Source organism: Panthera pardus, unplaced genomic scaffold (assembly GCF_024362965.1).
Source record: "Panthera pardus isolate Hobbes unplaced genomic scaffold, ASM2436296v1 HiC_scaffold_27, whole genome shotgun sequence".
NCBI lineage: Eukaryota > Metazoa > Chordata > Mammalia > Carnivora > Felidae > Panthera > Panthera pardus.
The window spans coordinates 7,392,337-7,408,301 of record NW_026526843.1 but is presented as its reverse complement, the minus strand read 5'-3'; the positions used below and the strand labels follow the sequence as shown (position 1 = coordinate 7,408,301).

The following is a 15,965-nucleotide window of genomic DNA, read 5'->3' as shown; positions in this document are numbered from 1 at the left end:
GCTCTCTCAGAAATAAATAAGACATTAAAAAAAATTTTTTTTAAAGAAAACATGGGTTTGTTCCAGAAGAGGTGTGGTGTGTAGGCCACCTGTGTCTCTCACTGGATCACGAACAAGAAAGCTGGCAGCAAAACACAGAACCAGTGTGGTTGGTGCCTTTACTAGACAAAGTTGCTGTCAATAACAATCTAACCTCTAAAACTGCTCAGGTACAAAAAGAAAGACCTATCTTTAACTTGCAAAAAGGATTATTTGCATGATCATGCTTTCCACCAGACTCGGAACTGCCTTTCTACCTAAGCAGATACAGAATCTACTCTTGCCAAATAACGCAATGAACATTTTCGTGACATCATCCATTACCAAGCTAACAGGCTACAAACCAATGTGACAGAATTCGACTGCCCTGAGTCGAGTTGTTAATTTGACTGCCATTTGTTAAATGGTTCAATCGTGACCATAAGCAAATATGTCCAGCCTTACCCATAAGCCCCCCCCCCCCCCCAATTGGCAACCCCATACGTTACGTTCTGGTAGGTTTCTGTTTGTTCTTTTATTAAACATCAGTCTTTCCTGCTTTCCCAGTAGGTGTATAGGTAGAAAAATAAATGAAGTCAGTACTCTTTACTGCTTTCTCGCTAGAATAAACTGTGACTCAAATACGGTGACTGGTTATTTGCAAGGCTATAATTTTTTTTAATGACAGATTTTCCTAAAAGAAACCACTATAACATCTGTCCAAGTACTGCAAGGGAAAACAAAAAATACATACAGATTAAGTCTATTTCTTTAACAGCACATTGCCAAACACAGACAAGGAGGATAGATGCCAAGGAACCTTACAAAATAACTTTAAAAGATGCAATGTTTGAGTCATTCAAACGTGTAGGGTTCACAAAGAACAGAACAGCAAGTCCGAGAGCAGCTCTACTTGTGCGTGATGGTAACTCAGACTGTCCTTCATTCAAGTTCACTCAGGTGTCTAAAACCAATGGGTATGAGAGCACAGTTTGTGTTTTCTTCTTTGCTTGGAGATGCGCACACAGATCAGAGGAGAGGAGAATCTTCCAGATGCTGACGTAAGCACAGAAGGCTTGGTTCCCCTCTCATACAGCACGAAGGCAGATTCAGTTGACTCAAGCTGTATCGGTTTCCCTAAGAAAAAGTCTTATGCATGCTGAAAGAGACGAGTTACTGAATTTGTCATGCTAAGTATTTACAGCCATTTTCATGAAGTGAGCTCAGTAACCTGACAGAATATAAAAGGTAGTTGTTCATTTTTTGTATGACCTTTTACAACTTGAATAACTGCGTGGGTAAATGATGCTGAAGTTCAAAGCCCCTCAAACACACATTAGCAAGAATCAGAGACTGCATGAAGAGGCACACATTATATAAAATGCACACTTCGCGGGGTTCCTGCATAGCAGGAAAGTCGGTACCACCACATAACAAATGGCTATCTATGCCAACAGTTAGAGCTGCCACTCAAGGGTACAACGGGGGAATTCCCTTAAAATCTCCAGGAGTGTTTGCAACAGTACAGCTACCTGGGGGAGAATATTTTGCTCGGAAAAGAGATTTTTGGCTGGAAAATTTTAGTATCATGTAAACAAATCAATTTTGCGAATTGGGGAAGATTTAAGGCAATGCTACTCAGACCCGAGGGGGGAAAGACCCACAAGAGCTCGTATTTTTCTTCTGAAACCTTAACAGGTCAGGATCGACATCAGAGACTAACCCCCTTCTAAGCGTTCAACGCACCTGCAGGTGTTTTCAGCATTACAAAGTAGAATCTTTCATTGTCTCAGTAGGAAATGGGAAGTTGCTATGTACTCTTCCTTGAAAAAACATAAACAAAAACAAAAACAAAACCCACCACACCACACACACACCCACACATGGCAGCTTGGGCATTTCATATTAAAAAGTCGCATGAAAACTAAGACAACTACCGCCAGTGCACATAAAGAAGCCACTGCCCTTATGATAAGCTCCAGGGCAGCGCGGTTCTTTACGACGGACTTTGATGTAGTGTGGCAACGATCATGGAGTCATAAATTAACTTTTAACATCAACTGCAGACTAACGACTGACAATTAGACACAGTAAGTTCAAAAATTTTACATTTTGCTCCTGTTTGGCTGCTAAAGAGCAGCAATTTAAATTGATATAAAAACATTTGACCACAAAGCTTGCTATACAGATCAAGTTTATAATCAAAAAGTAAGCAGCAACTGAGTTTCTTATTTAAACTTATCTGGTATTGAATATTTACACATTTGGGAAGAGAGATCTCCGAAAGACCACCCCCCACCCCTTTACTCCCTTCGTGCGCTCTGCCCCTGCCCCTGCCAACGGAAACCACGTGCCCTGAACTATGAACACCCGTACTTTTGGCTAAGCTGGCCGGATAACGCGACGCCTTCCTACGGTCTTGGTCTGGGAGAAAAGTAACGAAGTCTTGGATGTCTTTTCCGAACACCAGTGTCAATGAATCTGTTCTTTCACGGTGAGGGGGGAAAGCGCCCCCCACCTCGCCCATTTCACTCCCAAGCCCAGCGGGGCAAGATCTGAACACCCTCAGCCTCTAATGCCACAACAGGCCACCGGAGAAAAAAGAAAGAAAAAGGTCACATCCAAGGCAGGAGCAATGAACACGTGCTTGTTTCTCTCCTCCCTGGGCTTCCCCAGAAATAACACGCCCTCTTTCCTCTCCCTCCCCTCCCACAAAACAAAATTAATTCACGGCACAAGAACTTGGTACTCTGGTTAAGTATCGGGTAAGTGTAAGAAAGAGTACATGTGTCACTTTTTATACTTTAACTGAGACGTAAAGCTAACGGAACACACAACATCACTGTGAAAATAACTTTTTTCTAAAACAGATCCAATCTACATAGTGCAGCCAATGAAACATAAAGGAATAGTTTGTTCACAATCTGCCTTGTACAGGATATTTATATTCTCTCGATGCCATATAAAGAGCATTTATATAGCTTAAACATTCAGAGACATGCACTGGGACTTTTTAGGTAGTACAAATTTCTTCACGATCACATGTGCAAATTTTACAAATCACTAAGTGAGTATTAGTAAGCTTAGGCCGGACTGTGTCTCGTATTATCTAACAAATTTAATGGGGGTTCAGAATCATCCATGGGAAGAACCAAGCGTGTTCCCCGAATGACCAGTTCGTGGTCCCCAAATGAGAGCTCCCGATCCAAGGCATCTTCTGAACTATTTCCCATAAACCTCCTAGGGGCACCGGATGTTCCTGATTCGGTGTTCACAGTAGAATCCCCATACGTCAAACTAATGTCGCCATCATTGAGAATGAGATCGGAGTCATCGTCTTTCAACTGCTCCTGGTTCTAAATGCAAATAAAATAAGTCTTAAGAATTGCTGTGCGACTCAAGAAACATTTCCAATGGAAGACTTTTCAAGGATTCCCTATTTAAAACTCTCCAGCACCAGCCTGCTGCCTTCAGAAGGCCTACAGTCCTTACCTTAATGACTCCTCGTGACCCAGACCCTTCACCCTTCACCTTCTGCTGCAACTGCCTCACCCACTCCAACCACCCCATCGTGTGCCTGCCATCTGAACCGCTGACAGGTGGCCCAATCGCTCACGCTTTCCCTTATCTCCCGTCTCCCCCGCCTTCCTTCCTGTGACTAGAGCCTATCACTGAGGTCTCAGCTTAAAATAAAGTCCCTTTCTGCTAGGAGTCTTCCTTGACCTTGCCAAGTGGGCTTAGGTGTGCCTCCTGTGTTCTCTCCTAGCATCCTGTACTTCGCCCTCTCCCTGCAGCGGCCTTTACCCGTGTACCAGAACCGCGCGTGCACTGGTCTGCTCGGCATATCCCACACCAGCCTCTGAGCCCCTTCTCTGCCCTGATCCAGCCACCTGACGGTTCAGGGCACACAGAAAGTATTCCCCAAATGTTAGTTTAATGGATTACTGAATGGGTTTATATAAGTGAAGCTTTTAACTTCTGTATTAACAATGCCTAATAAAAGAATACCCCCAAATATGTTAAACCCTCTCTGCGTATTTGTCTACCAGCTCAATAAGCCTCGGTTGTAACGGAGACTTTGTGGCCACAAAAGTATAATTAAATAACATTCTACAAAAGGGGGAAAAATCAAGCATACATATAATGCCATTTTGGTCAATGAAAAAAATGTACGTGTGCACAGGCTGATAGAAGCGGCTTACATCCAGCTCTTCTAAGCTGTGTGTTTAAAAATCTTAAAATTTGTCTAACATAGACTGAGGAGGCTGTTAGACGCAAATTTAAAACATCTTTAATTTTTTAAAAAAATTTTTAACTTCTTTTTTAAATTTACAACTTTAATTTTCAAGTGGAAATTTGCCCACTCGAAGATACGTGAATCAAAACCCAAACAAGCCCGCTCCACCAACCGACCATAATCCCCTTCTGCCCGATACAAGTTCAAAGGCTAAGTCTGAGCAGCGTCTACCCCCTCACTGAGCAATACTTCCAACGAAGTTGTGGCGCCTTCACGCGTCAGTGGGGCTCTTGAGCACCTTCTAAGGTCTTCATTAAGGTTGAGGTTTGGGCCAATGTCTACCAAATTTTAAAATGTATATGCTTTTTGCCCCAGCAATTTAACCTTTAAGATCTATTTTATATACCTTTACATGTACTTGGATAAATTCATATGTAACAAGAACGTTTACCATACCAGGAGAGGCAGGAAGGAATAAACGCCCCTGCCTTCTACTATAAACATTACTTGTAATAACAAAGAAAGAAAAGGAAACAACTTAAAGGTCTAGCCAAAGGCGGATGATTAAGTCAATGTTGGTGCAAGCACTATGCAGCCATGAATAAAGAGAAGGCAATGGGTTCTCATGGACTCCTCAAAAGGTGGCCACGATGTATCAGTAAGTGAACAACCCAAGTAGCAGGACGATGCAGTTGTGATCTCATTTGTGTAAGCCAGTAACAAAGCTATACACACATGTATAAGTTTATGTGGATAAAACAGATTAGGAAGTACACACAATAAATCCTTCGTAAAGACTGCCTCTGCGGGGGAGACGTATGTGGGAGGAGGGGACTTCGATATTTTGTATTGTCTATTCCACACTATTTGGCCATAAGTATGTTTTTCTTTTTACGTTTATTTTTGAGAGAGACAGATTACGAGTGGGGCAGGGGCAGAGAGAGAGGGAGGCACAGAACCCAAAGCAGGCTCCAGGCTCTGAGCCGGCAGCACAGAGCCCAATGTGGGGCTCGAACCCATGAACCACACAAGATCATGACCTGAGCCGAAGTCGAATGCTTAACCGACTGAGCCACCCAGGCGCCCCTTGGCCACAGTATGTTAACTTTTATAACTAAAAAAGTAGTTGAGAACAATGAAAAATAACATTAAAAGTTAAGCTTTATGGTTGTTATGGGTTACATTATATCCCCCCGCAAAAGATGTTGAAATCCTAACCTTGAGTCCCTGTGAATGTGACATTATATGGAAATAGGGTCTTTTCAGATAATCAAATTAAGATGAGGTCATTAGTGTGGGCCCTGATCCCATAGGACTGGTGGGTGTCCTTAAAAATGGGGAAATTTGGCCACACACACACACACACACACACAGAACGTCGTGTGAAGACGAAGACAGAGGGGCGCCTGGGTGGCTCAGTCAGTTAAGCATCTGACTTCAGCTCAGGTCATGATCTCACAGTTCGTGGGCTCGAGCCCCACGTCGGGCTCTGTGCTGATGGCTCAGAGCCTGGAGCCTGCTTTGGATTCTGTGTCTCCCTCTCTCTCTGCCCCTCCCCTGCTCACGCTCTGTCTCTCTCAAAAATGAATCGACGTAAAAAATATTTTTAAAAAAGATGAAGACAGAGATCCATGCGGTGCATCTGTAAGTAAGGAACACCAAAGACTGCCGGCAAACCAGCAGAAGCTGGGGAGAGGCCTGGAGCAGGCTCTTCCTCCCAGCCCTCAGAAGAAGCCAACACTGCCCACACTTTGACCTCAGACATCAAGCCTCCAGAACTATGAGACAATACATTTCTGGTGAACCATGCGGTTTGCGGTACTTTGTTATGGCAGCCCCGGGAAACGAACACGATCATGTTGTGTTTAGCTATATTCCACAGGGCACGCGGTTGTTGGGGAACTCGTGGCTTCTGGTGACAGTGAGCAGGTCTCTGGAATGCACGAGCCGATGCTCCCTGACTGGACTGACGAAGCTGGCTGTCCCCTCTGCACAGGGCCTCGTGGACTGACAGGGCACAGAGGGGAAGGAGGCCTCTTGAAAGGGAGCCCGGGAGATGCCGGGGAGAGAGGCGAGACAACACGCGTGTCCCCGCCGCACGAGGCACAGTCTGTCAGAAATGTACACGGACTCAGCGGAACACAAAGCTGTGGGGCGGCCCTCCCTGCTGGTGCCACCCCCCTCAAGACTCCTCTTCCGGTCCATTCCCTGGGGGGTCTGCTCTCACGTGCCACAGAGGAGGCCGTAGGGAACGGAAGGCTGCGGGTCTACACTGCTTCACCGCCGCCTGGCCTCTCTACTCATGGTGTTGCATCACAGTGGTCAAGCTGGTGGGTTTCGTTAACGTGGGCACTTTATGCGATGCCACAGATTATTTCTGAAGGGTTGGGCTAGAAGCAAATTAAAAAAAAAAAAAAGAACTCGAAAAATAAGAGGTTCGTATTTCCAAATAAAGGCTGGTTAGCACTGGCCATTTCTTTCCGTGTTGCAGCACTTGCCGCACCACCAATCATGTGTCGGTAGCTAAGGAAAAAAATCTGGAATCTCGATTATATGTAGATATGCTGGCATATCCTAGCAATGTGGAACACGGGTAGATAAATGCTCGCTGATCCTCAAACGCTGGCAGGTTTCAAGTACGAGACCATCTGGCGCGCTGCAGGGATATCAAAGTTTGCCGCGTCAGTCCTCTCAACACGTCTGCGGCCGCTCTAGTTCATAGGGGAAAACAGGACACCTCTAGCTCAGAGGTGACACCGAGCTCAGGCCACATACCGCAAATACATGAAAACCGGCACGGGACCAGAACCATGTACTAAAATCACGGACAGTAAGGTGAGGGAACGCGCCGTATCTGTTTGCAAATGACGTTTCAAAGACTGTGAATGGTAGCTGCGGATTTCAGTGTATTTTCTGGCTGAGCAAACTATACTTCTAGTCCCTCTTGTGGATTCTGTACGTCAGAGGCAAGCAAAGCAAAATCAAACCAGCGACCCGTCCACAGAGCGGAAGAATTTCACTTCATGAAGAACTTCGCTTGTGGATTAAAAACAACTTACCTCATAAGCTTGGGGGCTGGTCAGGCATCGCGCGATGGGCCCGCAGCAGGCGGGGAGCGTGGTGGTGAGGGGAGGCCCGCTGTGCGTCAGCAGAGGCTTCAGGTAGCTGTGCTGGTTAAGGAAGAGCCGGGTTCCGTTCTTCACAAATTCAAAAGAGCCACCCCTTTGATCACAACCGCCCTCGCTGCGTACCTGCCACTTCGGAGGAGAGCAAAGGGCTTTCATTTATGTCGCTCATTTTGTCACCATGTTATACGCCCGTGAGATAGCCAAGGGAGAGTTTGTGATGACCTCTGTTTCGCAGAAATGGAAAGCGAGGCTCAGAGAAATCAGTGATCTGCCCGAAGTCACACAAGGAAGCAAAGGGAAGGACCAATACACAAACCCAGACGGGTTTGATTCCAAGTGCCATTTCCACGGCGTCCTAGTGCCTTTCTGATTTTACTAAAGCCAAACGGAAGACAAAATCACTCTCGATTTAGCACCAAAGGAGATATGGAAGAAAGTAAAGAGTGGTAAGAGGAGAAAAAAGATGAAATATTCGGTTGCAGAATATAGTGACAAAAATGGTTTTAATCATTTACTGTGAGTTCAGCTGGCCTCTCGAATGAGTTGAAACTTAGTATCAAAGGAAACGCAATTCTAAAAACGTTTAAAAAATGATGTATCGTTGAGTTCCTCTATCATAGACCCTCATTTCAGTATTCATTCATCTTCAAAAACTAAAAACAGACATGGTAACATATGTGATACTCAGAAGAAAACAAGAGGGAATCATAAGAAAAAGTAGAGAGAATGGGAGAAAGACACATACACATATACATTAAAAATGAGGAATAGTCTGGGCACCTGGGTAGCTCAGTCAGTTAGGCATCTGACTCTTGACTTCGGCTCAGGTCATGATCTCAGAGTTTGTGAGATCAAGCCCCACATGGGGCTCTGCACTGACAGCATAGAGCCTGCCTGGGATTCTTTCTCTCCCTCTCTCTCTCTGCCCCTCCCTTGATCATCCTCTCTCTCAAAATAAAGAAATAAAAATTTTAAACATGAGGAATAGTCCTGTATCTATTAAAGAAATTAATAACCTTCTCAGACAAAACACTCCAGGCCCAGGTGACCTCACCGGTAAAATCTTCCCAGCATTTAAGGGAAAAAAAACCCCACCAATCCTCCAGAAAATAGTAAAAGAGAAAAATTCTACCCCCTTCATTTTGTTAATCCAACATGTTATCTTGTTAACGATACCTGACAGGGGCATTATGACAAAAAAACAAACAAACAAACAAACAAAAAAACCCCACAAGCCAGTCAGTATCACTCATGAAAACAGACACAAAAATCAGACACAAAGGATTAGTAAACTAAATCCAATGGTACATACATGGGATAACATATCATGACCAAGTGAGATTTGTTCCAGCAATGCAAGACTGGTTTAATATTCAAACAATCAGTGGGGCACCTGAGTGGCTCAGTCAGTTGGGCATCGACTTTGGCTCAGGTCAGGATCTCACAGTTTGTGGGTTCGAGCCCCACATCAGAATCTGTGCCGACACCTCAGAGCCTGGAGCCTGCTTCTTATTCTGTGTCTCCCTCTCTCTCTGTCCCTCCCTACTAATGCTCTGTCTGCCTGTCTCTCTCAAAAATGAATAAACATAAAAAAAACACAATCAGTGAAAATCAGCACAAAGATGGATTAAAGGAGAAAAAACAAATACATGATCATCTCATTTGATGCAGAAAACTCATCTGATAATATTCAATACCTGTTCATGATAAAAACTCTTGGCAAACTAGAAATAGAAGCGGATATTCTTAATTTGACAAAGGCTATCTCAAAAACCTACAGCTAATATCATACTTGATGGTGAAATATTGAAAATTTTCTTCCTGAGGTCAGGAATAAGACAAAATGTCCACTTATATTCAACCTTGTACTGGAAAGGTCCAGACAGTGTAGTAAGATGTAAAAAAAGAAAATATAAGGAATTAGAAAAGAAATAAAATAGATAAGACACTATTATTCACTTGATTTTATGAACAGTAAATCAAAAAGAATCTATAAACTCTTCAATAATAAGTGAACTTAACAAGATTGCTGGATACAAAGTCAGCATATAAAAATCCCAATTACATATCTACGTATTAAGAGTAAATGAGTAGAAAATAAAGTACCATTTGCAATAGCATCAAATACTTAGGGGTAACATAATGAAAGATGTGCAAGACTTGGCACTTAAAACTATAAAACATTAATGAGAGAAATTAAAGATCTAAAGAAATGGAGGGATATACTCTGTTCATGGATTCGAAACTCAATACTGTTAAGATGTCAGTTCTCTCCAAATTCATCTACTGATTTAATACAAACCCCAAAGAATTGCCAGCAGGTTTTCTTGGTGTGTGTGTGTGTGTGTGTGTGTGTGTGTGTGTATGTATGGAAAGTGGCAAGCTGTTTCTAAAATTTAGATGAAACTGCAGTGAGCCTAAAATAGCCAAGGCAATACTAAGGAATAACAAACCTGTAGGCTTTCCCTTATTGGACAGCAAGATTTATTACAAAGTGTAATAACTAATAGAGTGTGGTATTAATGTGAAAAAAACGACAAATAGAAAAGAAAGTCCAGAGGCAGACCTCCACTTATATGGCCAAGTGGTTTACAACAAAGGCTCCAGAGCAATTAAGAAGGTTAAGGACAGCATTTTCAATAAATGGTGCTGGGTCAACTGAATTCTCATATGGGAGAAAAGTAGGTCTTGACCCATACCTCACACCATACACAAAAATTGACTTGTGGCGGATCGAAGACTTAAATGTGACAGCTAAGATAATCACACTTTTAGAAGAAAACATAGGACCTTGGGATATAAAAGATTTATCAAGACATGAAAGCACTAACCAAAAGAAAAGAGTAATAAAGTAAACCTCATTAAAATGAAGAATTTCTGTCCTTCACAACATAGGATTAAGAAAATGAAAAGGTGAGCTACAGACTGGGAGAAGATAGTCATCGTGTGTATAATCAACACAGAACCCAATTCAGTAACACAGAAAGAACTACAAGTTAATAAGGAAAAGATAAGATGCCTCAAATAATGGGCAAAAGAACTGAACAGACCCTGCTTCATAAAAAAAAAAAAAAAATGACATCCAAGTAGCCAACAAATATATGAAGGGATGTCTGGCCTCACTGGCCATCAGAGAACTGCAAATTAAGCCACATATGGTAGCACTACACACCCACTGAAATGGCTCACATTTAAAAGGTGGATTAAAGATCGAGTTTTGGGGGAGGTGTGGGACAACTGGCACTCCCTTAAGTCACTGGTGGGAGCGTCAATCAGTTACAGCCACTCTGGAAAACTGGCTGCCAGGATCGAGTCCAGCTCAACAATACACTTGCCCTAAATTTTTCTCCTGGGTATGTACTCAACAGAAAGGAGTGCTGGTGTTCACCAAAGGATGCATACATAGATGTTTAACTTTGTAATAGCCCAAACTGGGAAATGACTCAGATGTTTATCAACAGTGGAACGGCTGGAGAAAAAACAAAACAAAAAACAACCCTGTAGTATATTCACACTGTGGAACACCACATAGCAATGAACAAGAATGAATTACTGGCACTGGCAACAATATGGATAAATTACACGTTGTTAAGTGAAAAGAAGCAAGACATAAAATAATATGTAATATAGGATTTCATTTAGTTGAAGATGAAAACCCATGTTGCTAGAAATCAGAAGAGTGGCTGCCCTTTGAGGGGGGCAGGGAAGGCACTACTGACACTAAGGGAACACAGGCCAGCTTCTGGGGTGCTGGAGATCTTCTATATATCTTTAATTTTTTTTTAAGTTTATTTATGTGAGAGAGAGAGACAGCGCGTGATCACAAGCAGGAAAGGGGTAGAGAGAGAGGGATAGAGAGAATCTCAAGCAGGCTCTATGCTGTCAGCACGGAAGCCCAATGTGGGGCTCAAACCCATGAGCTGTGAGATCATGACCTGAGCCGAAACCAAGAGTTGGGCATTTAACCAACTGAGGGCTACCCAGGTGCCCCTATATCTTCAGATGGGTAGCAAGCACAGAGGCATATACATAGGTCACAAGCTTAAGATTTGGATATATTATTTAAGGTATATATATCTCCATTACAACAAATAATCTGGCTATACAATGGAACTGAGATCTAGAGTGTGAATGATTAATTTTACTAGGGCACTAGGTATGAAAATTACTGGGTCTTAGTCCAGTAGTGCTTAAAAGGGTAGTACTGAGTCAAATCTTGGTGTTTACTTCTGTAAGAATACACAGAAAAATAAACTATCATTCTACACTTTCTCTACATTAGGATTGTTTTATACGTATATTATGCAGAAAATGTATAAAACATTTTATTCAGGAAATATTAAACAATTTTTGTTAAATTAGAGGGATGAAAAAGCCCCAAGAGATATGGGAGTGGCTTATACCCAAAATGCTGAAAACGGAGCCAAAAGTAGTGACATAATCATTAAACAATTTTAAAGAGCCAGGATCTCCTACTGGGAGTCTTAATACAAGAGACATGATTGCATTCTTGTTTCCATATAGCAATTTAATTTTGAGTACTTGCAAAAAGTGATTATAAAAATCCAGCCAACAGAATATAGTAAGTAGTAGCTTCTAACGAAAAGTGCCAAGTGCATTTTTCTTTAAGTTTGTTTATTTATTTTTAAGATGGGGGGCAGAGAGAGAGAGGGGGAGAGAGAATCCCAAGCAGGCTCCACACTGTCAGCACGGAGTCTGACACGGGACTCAAATTCACGAACCATAAGATCATGACCTGATCCGAAATTGAGTCAGACGCTTAACCAACTGAGCCATCCAGGGCCCCCCAACTGCATTTTTCTCAAATATTCAAGGCTTTCATCAGAAAGTCAAAAGGAAGGGAAAAGTTTTTACATGGTTGTCCCAAATTGCCTTCAGTAGAACATGAACCAGGTTTTGATTCATTTACTAATAAGCTTCAGCTTGAAAGAACTCCGTGGTCCCTTTTTCTAGTTCAATTTTCAAGTAAGAAATTAATTTTAATAAATAGTAAGAGATAAAATATTTTTTGAAAGGCATGATTTAAACAGGTCATAGGACGTAACACAATCCAAAGCAGAGGTATGAAGAAGACGACTATGATAGGAGAAGAAAGAGATTTGGCAAACAGGGAAACACTGGCACCCTTAGTGGAGAGGAGAATCTTCCAGTCTTCTGAAAGGTCAGAGAAAACAGGCCTGTCTCTGACTACTGAGGTATCTAGTATTTCTGTGTTTTCCATCTCATCCGTATGCTTTTCCTAAGGCAGCCTTTCCTCTTTGACCCTAGAGCAAGTGTACTGACAAAGACCAACAAACACCTTTTGCAAGATTCACTAAATTAGGTAAAAGACCACGACTGCTCAATAAGTAAACCAATATATGGGACAGAGTCTATTGTAAGGGCTCCTGAGTCCCCCCTCTCACAGCCAGCCTCTGCACTAACCAGTCCCTACTGGTTTCGTGGGTTTTCAGGGCAATTCATTTGTGTGGGTTTCCTTTAATAGCTTTCTCCATCCGCTCCACTGAAGGGGAAAGGGAAGCCCAAACGTGGGTTTTGTATTCCACTTCCGGAAGGGAAGAGTCACAACAGTTGTTCCATTAAATTGTAACTGGCCACGTTCACATTACCATTTTTCCTCCTCAGTTAAGGATACTTATGATCAAAGTTGTACCATATCCGGAAAAGCCAGGCACTCTCTGCTTTGGTGGTTCTTCTTTCATTTTCCGGAATGCCCTGCAAACAGATAATAAAGAAATCAATCCATACACCAAGATAAAAGACACATTTATTTAGAGTCATTTCTTTGTAGACTTGGAAATATAGCCTACTTCATAGAAGATACTCTCTATCATGGGTAACATCAGAAATTTACTAGCTTGCATACTGCAGCTTTGGAATATGAAATGGAAATTTTTCTCAACACCTCTATTACTCGAGGCTGCCTGCTGAGTTAGGAGTCTACCGTCATTTAAAAAAATCAATGTGGAATAATTCATCCCTAAATCTGAAAGACTTACACCCACAATGCGAATTGCATCTTAAGTAGAAAACATCACATCGACATCACTATCTTTGGGAGTTGTTATGGGTCCCAAAAGTAACTGGCATTTTCAAAGGTGCTACTATGTTCTGAGAACACTAGCAAAATAAAGTAGAAAAAACCCACGGTAGGCCTGACTGGCTAGAAGAGAAAACTAACACAGCAAGCGGGCCTCTTCTAAAATAGCTTCCAAAAACAAATTGGATAAGGATTCGCAATGTGGTACAGTCAGCAGCGGGGCAGTTAGGTGATCTGGTTCATCTCAGCTCTGACGTGGACTAAGTTGGACAAGTCCCTTCCCCTCTGAGGGCCTGGATTTCTTCACGTACACGGCGTGAGGCTTAGAGAATCTCAAAAGCCCTCTGCAGCATGGATGTTCCATGGTTCCATGATTTGTGAAGAACACAGTTTAGATTCTGGGTTTTGGTCCTTTCCTGTCCTTCCTGGTCTTCAAACTAAATAAATCTTCCTCTCAGCATGTACCAAAACATACACAATGCAAGAATCTTGGAGTACAGGTGTACTTCCTTTCACACCAGTACACAGAGGTTTGCGTGCCTCTGCGTTTCCAAGGGCAGTTAATCTACAAATCTCATGACCCCTTCAGCACAGAAACACCTGGACACCGACCCCCACACACTCCATACTTACTATCATGTTCCTCTCTGCTTCCCAGTGGACACTCGAAACACTGACTAAACCATAGAACCAACCAAGACATCCACAAGGTTTTGAGGGCGAGGGAAAAATGGTATTTTTTCTGTATGTCCCAGCTGGGACTCACCTACCTGGCATTCTCTCTCCATTTCTATTTGTCCTCTGTGGTGACTGAGGTGACACAGCGGGTGAAGACTTACGTGGATCATGACAAAGCATTTGTCTGGTGAGCCGTGTGATATTTTATTCTTGTTTGGACACAGGGGTGGAGGCACTGGGGAGCTACTACCTCTTAGACACCACTCCAAGCAGCGCAGCATCATGGGGATTTATCCAGCCTTGTTTGTGCAAGTATTTCAAGCCCACGAAACTACACTTGTATGGTTCTGACCACAAAAGAGGCGAGTACTTACTGTGTTACATACACACTCATCATTCAACAGCTGACAAAATTAGCATCAAGGAAATGAATCTGAGAAATGTATTTTTGGGGGGAACCGCACCCTGAAGACAAATAGACCACGGCTCGTTTCAGACAGAAAAAGAATGTATTTTAAAAGAGATGCTTTCCACCTTTAAAAATTTAATTTCTGTGATTTCCCATCTAATGTCTTAGGACAGAGTCATGTATTCAGTGGTGCTCAGAGACCCTTATAAAGCAGATGGGGGGACGCCTGGGTGGCTCAGTCAGTTGAGTGTCCGACTCTTGATTTTGGTTTAGGTCATGATCTCACGGTTTCATGAGGTCAAGCCCGCGTTGGGCTCTGCACTAACCCTGCAGAGCCTGCTTGGGATTCTCTCTCTCTCTCTCTCTCTCTCTCTCTCTCTCTCTCTTTCTCTCCGCCCCTCCCCTGCTCATGCTCTCTCTCAAAATAAATAAATAAACTTAAAAAAAATTATTTTTTAAAAAGCAGATAGAAAAGACCAGAAAAGGATGGTCAGTCTCAGGCTCAGGTTCAGAGGAACAAATGAGAAATGAACACCTAGGATTAAGCAAGGTTGAGGCCCAGGGCAAGGAAGTGCATTCTCCTGAACAGTCAGGGAAGACTGGTTGAAGACTGCAAAGCTTCCAGGCGGTTCTCAAGGGCAGCTGCTGGTCATCCAATTGGAAAGTTACACAGGAAGAGCAGCTGGAGTGAGGCTGACATCAGAGACAAGCCTTCATGCTCAAACCAGAGTGGAAAAAGGCTCCCTGTGCCAGAGCAGTCACTTGAAAACCCAGGAGTGCTTAAGGGACTGTTCCCCTTCGTGGCCAAAGCCCAGGCTGGCCCACAGATATGAGAGCTGTCACCCTTGATAACCACATGTTGTCTAGAATTTGGTTTTGTCTCTATCAAGCGGTGAGAAAAGCCAGGAATGATGTCAGTTAAAAGCTGGTACAAACAGGACAGGATCTAAATAATAGTGGCGTGAAGTCTAGAGTAGACCACTGTCTTTCCAAACAGCTGCACATTCGACAAAAATGCTAGAGACAACACAAACGCATATTTACCAAATGTTCTTGGTCGGAATCAACACCAACCCTAAAGGAGAAACACAAAAGGCAAATGAGATCTTGAGGCCAAGTCAAGGTCTATTCACATACGAACAGTGTCAGGCAGCTACTTTTCCTAACATGCGAGCTGCGGAATGGTTAACATTTTCTTGCTTCTCTCTGCTTGTTGATGTCGATTTTTGGCCCCTGCCACTTTCCTTAGCAACAGCTTGGATCCTGAGGCAGGCAGGGTCTACTAATGATTCCCTTCCTGCAATCCCACTGACCAGTTTCAGAAAAATAACATTCTCGGCCCCGAATGGAAGTGCACTAGAAGCAGAGTCGGGGAAAGCAGCGCCGCCCTGATTGCCGAATAGGAACCGCTGGCTAGTTCCAAACATAAGGCGG

The 15,965-nt window shown here is 43.0% G+C and overlaps 1 protein-coding gene across 4 annotated transcripts in view; it reads right to left on the bottom strand.

The window, feature by feature from the left end:
- Window positions 1-669: 669 nt before the first annotated feature.
- Window positions 670-15,965, bottom strand: part of SLC9A6 (solute carrier family 9 member A6) — a 62,998-nt gene continuing 47,702 nt past the window's right edge. For all 4 annotated transcript variants that reach the window (XM_053891423.1, XM_053891422.1, XM_053891420.1 and 1 more), the window contains 4 exons: window positions 15,576-15,606; window positions 13,040-13,119; window positions 7,315-7,420; window positions 670-3,374 (listed from right to left, as the gene is read on the bottom strand). In XM_053891423.1, coding sequence (XP_053747398.1) covers window positions 3,102-3,374; window positions 7,315-7,420; window positions 13,040-13,119; window positions 15,576-15,606 — 490 coding nt within the window. In that variant the 3' untranslated portion in view covers window positions 670-3,101. The remainder of the gene's footprint in view (window positions 3,375-7,314; window positions 7,421-13,039; window positions 13,120-15,575; window positions 15,607-15,965) is intronic.